The 3,091-nt window shown below is 38.5% G+C and overlaps 1 protein-coding gene across 1 annotated transcript; it reads right to left on the reverse strand.

Annotated features, from left to right (window-relative positions):
• Positions 1–652: 652 nt before the first annotated feature.
• Positions 653–2,610, reverse strand: lft2 (lefty2). Its single transcript, XM_072690373.1, has 4 exons — positions 2,346–2,610; positions 1,930–2,173; positions 1,463–1,714; positions 653–977 (listed from the first exon to the last, which is right to left on the reverse strand). Exons 1-4 carry the CDS (start codon positions 2,608–2,610, stop codon positions 653–655), a joined length of 1,086 nt encoding a protein of 361 aa, XP_072546474.1.
• Positions 2,611–3,091: the final 481 nt, after the last annotated feature.

Raw genomic sequence — 3,091 nt, forward strand, 5'->3', positions numbered from 1 at the left:
CTGTTTATTAACTGTATAATTGCTGTGTAGAATGTTTGTATATACAAATGTAGTCTGTTTGTACAAGAGCTGGTCTGTGATAAATGTACAATACATTCCTATACAATTACTTAACAGTACTATTTTATATGTATATTTATATGTGTTTTTACAAATTCTCTATCCAGTTGTCTGCACAGTCTATTCTGCTTATTTGTACAGTACTAATATTGAATGGGCAGTCTGTACATTTGTACTGTCTGTCGATATATATATATATGTTTATTGTACTGTAGTTTTATATAATTAACTTAACTTAATAAATAAACTTTTTATAATCTTGTAGTCATGCACACTCTTATTCACACTATTCATCAGTTTACTTACTGTTTACGTTTTTGGTCTTTTATTTAATGTTATGCTGCTGCTAACACTCTAAATTGCCCACCTGGTTATCTCTTCAAGCTATCAAGCTAACTAATATAGCCTTTATGACATAATAAATCATGTACATGACTGGGAAAATAAATTGTTTTAATTTTTGAAAAAGAAAAAATATAAGTGAATTACACAAACAGCCTTTTCACAAAGCAAAACAAAGGAACAGCTTTTCAAGATTATAATATACATATATTTTCAAGTGCTTGAGTAAATAGTCAAGTGTTGCTACATCTTAAGCTGTGAACAGTTTGTCCATGGAGCATCCACACTTTTCAACAATCATGTTTGGAAATTCAGCCACCTCGATTGCTGTGTGCTCGCCTTTCTTCACCAGGTACATGACCGGCAGTGGTGCGGTCTGTGCGACCCCGCAGGTCCTCTGCCCATAGCCATAACTGCGCTTGGGCTGCTTGCACCCGCCTTGGCACTGGAAAGCTTGGTAGCCAGCAGGCTCAATGATCCAGTACTGCGTCCAGGTTAGCTCCCTGAAGTCTATGTAGTGCTCCTCCCGGCAGCACATGACATTGTCTGTGCCCTGTCTGCAGTCTCCTGGGGACCTGTGGAGATGGAGTCATTAATATCATGCCAAATCTGTTGCACCAAATAGATTGAGGGAATAGGGGACAGGGTGTAAAATGTTGTGTTGTGTTTTCTTCTGATTTATTTCTATTTCACTTTTATCACATGCCGCTCATTTAGAAAGAAGACACCAGTATATTAGCATCAGCTGAATCCAGAATAAACAAGAGTTCCCTAAGTGTCAAGTTTCAAAAGATATTTGATGGCACTGTTATTCACAGCTATATTACTGCAATTAGCAATGTAATATATGTTAATGATGTCAATTCACAGCTATAAACAAGCACTTTACAGCTGTTGAAATGTTGATTTAACATATGCAACTAAACAACTACAGTTCAATTAACAAAAAACAACAGAAACCCACACCTTAATGTTATCTAAAACCACACTAATAGCTAAACAAAAAATAGAAAGAACAAGAACAAGAACAAGTTTTTCTAAATTTTTCTAGTGAACTTACCCATATTCATCTAAATTTAGCGTGTATAAAACAAGCTCTGGTGTCCTGGCACTCTTGTCGAGAGTGTTTTCAGGTTTGTGTTGTGTGGTAAAGCGCACTCTTTTTGCCATTTCAGCTGCATGTCTGCCAGGCCTTTCTCCCTCAATCCAAACCTCCAAATGCATTGGGGATTTCTTTTGGGACTTTGACCAGTAATGAACGGCTTGGGTCACGTCAAAGTTTCTCCAGCCAGCCTCATGTAGCGGCACTAGCCTGTCAAAACACAAAAATTAAACATCATTCATTGATTCATTGATTTGGGCAATTTGTATAATTCAGAAGGATGTTATATGTAAATCCTAGAGCAAGTCACATTTTTATTTATAGTGTAATCTTAAGCAATCTTAGATGTTAACATTGAGTGAATTTCTCATATATACATAATAATTGACACTGACAGTATGAATATGGCTCTTTCTGAAGCTTACCTTGAGTCTATCAGTGCTGTTTGATTGGAGCCATCACCCTTGCCCCCCACCCAGTAAATGCTCACTCGGGCATTACTGACAGGTCTCTGTTTCTTTTTCTCGGATGTGGGCTGATTGCGAGGAACCGTCTGGTAAAGTCTGAGCTCTGCCATGGTGACCTCGCTGTTTTCCTGCAGCCTGGTCTCCATGTCAAATACAAAGTGCTGTCGAGTTCTGTCCGCATACTTAATTTCCCCAGGTATGTCTACAATATAAAGTGTAAAGAACATAGTTAAAGTTTTGTCTACAGGTGATTGATTACAGATATACTATTATAAAGATGTAAAAATCTCAACCAAGAATCATTTAGGAACCATGTAAAAAGGTAACATTACAACACAACAGACAACAGATTTCCTCTTCAGAAGTAAACATACCTATGCCAGCATGGCTGCGTCTGAGAATCCCCGATAGACTTGGTAGAGACCTTCGCCTTCTCTTGTTGTGCTTCCTCAGCATGGACACATACTTGTTCTTGACGTGAGTCGGGATGACCAGGTTTTCCAAATCCCTCTTCTCAATCTTGGGGAACTCCGTTAGACCCAGTTTTTGGAGCATTGCCTCCTTCATGTCCTCAGTAACCCAACCCTGTGCTGTGGAAATAACCACAGCACATATAAACACGTGCATGAAGAGAGCCATGTTTGACTGTGCTGCAGGCTCACTAGCTACTGTTGAAGTGACTGAAGCCAAGCAAGCCTTCCCCTTTATATGCAGTTGCATCCTCTGCATTACGTCTAGACGAGGCTAAGTGGGTGGCAACCCAAGGGGCAGATACACTTCAAAGGCACGACACATTACAGTCACTAATTGTGGCTCATTACTTTGTGTGTTTCTCCGTTAACAGCAGCTATGAGGCCTTTTCATCAAATTCTAATATACATTTTCTATCTGTAGCCCAAGCTGTGCATCTGAATTGAGTTTGGGAATTAGCATAATGAAGGCACACCTGGATCAACATCAGCTGAAGCCTGTACATTTAGCATACATATCTGGTTAAAAAATAAAATAAAATAAATAAAATAAAAAAGGGCAGTACTGGAGTTTCATTGTTGTGCTGAACATATTTTGTAAATGTGTTTCAAATGTTTTCAGTTTTCAATTGTTTTTCATTTTCCCCACA

Source organism: Salminus brasiliensis, chromosome 10, assembly GCF_030463535.1.
Source record: "Salminus brasiliensis chromosome 10, fSalBra1.hap2, whole genome shotgun sequence".
NCBI classification, from domain to species: Eukaryota; Metazoa; Chordata; class Actinopteri; order Characiformes; family Bryconidae; genus Salminus; species Salminus brasiliensis.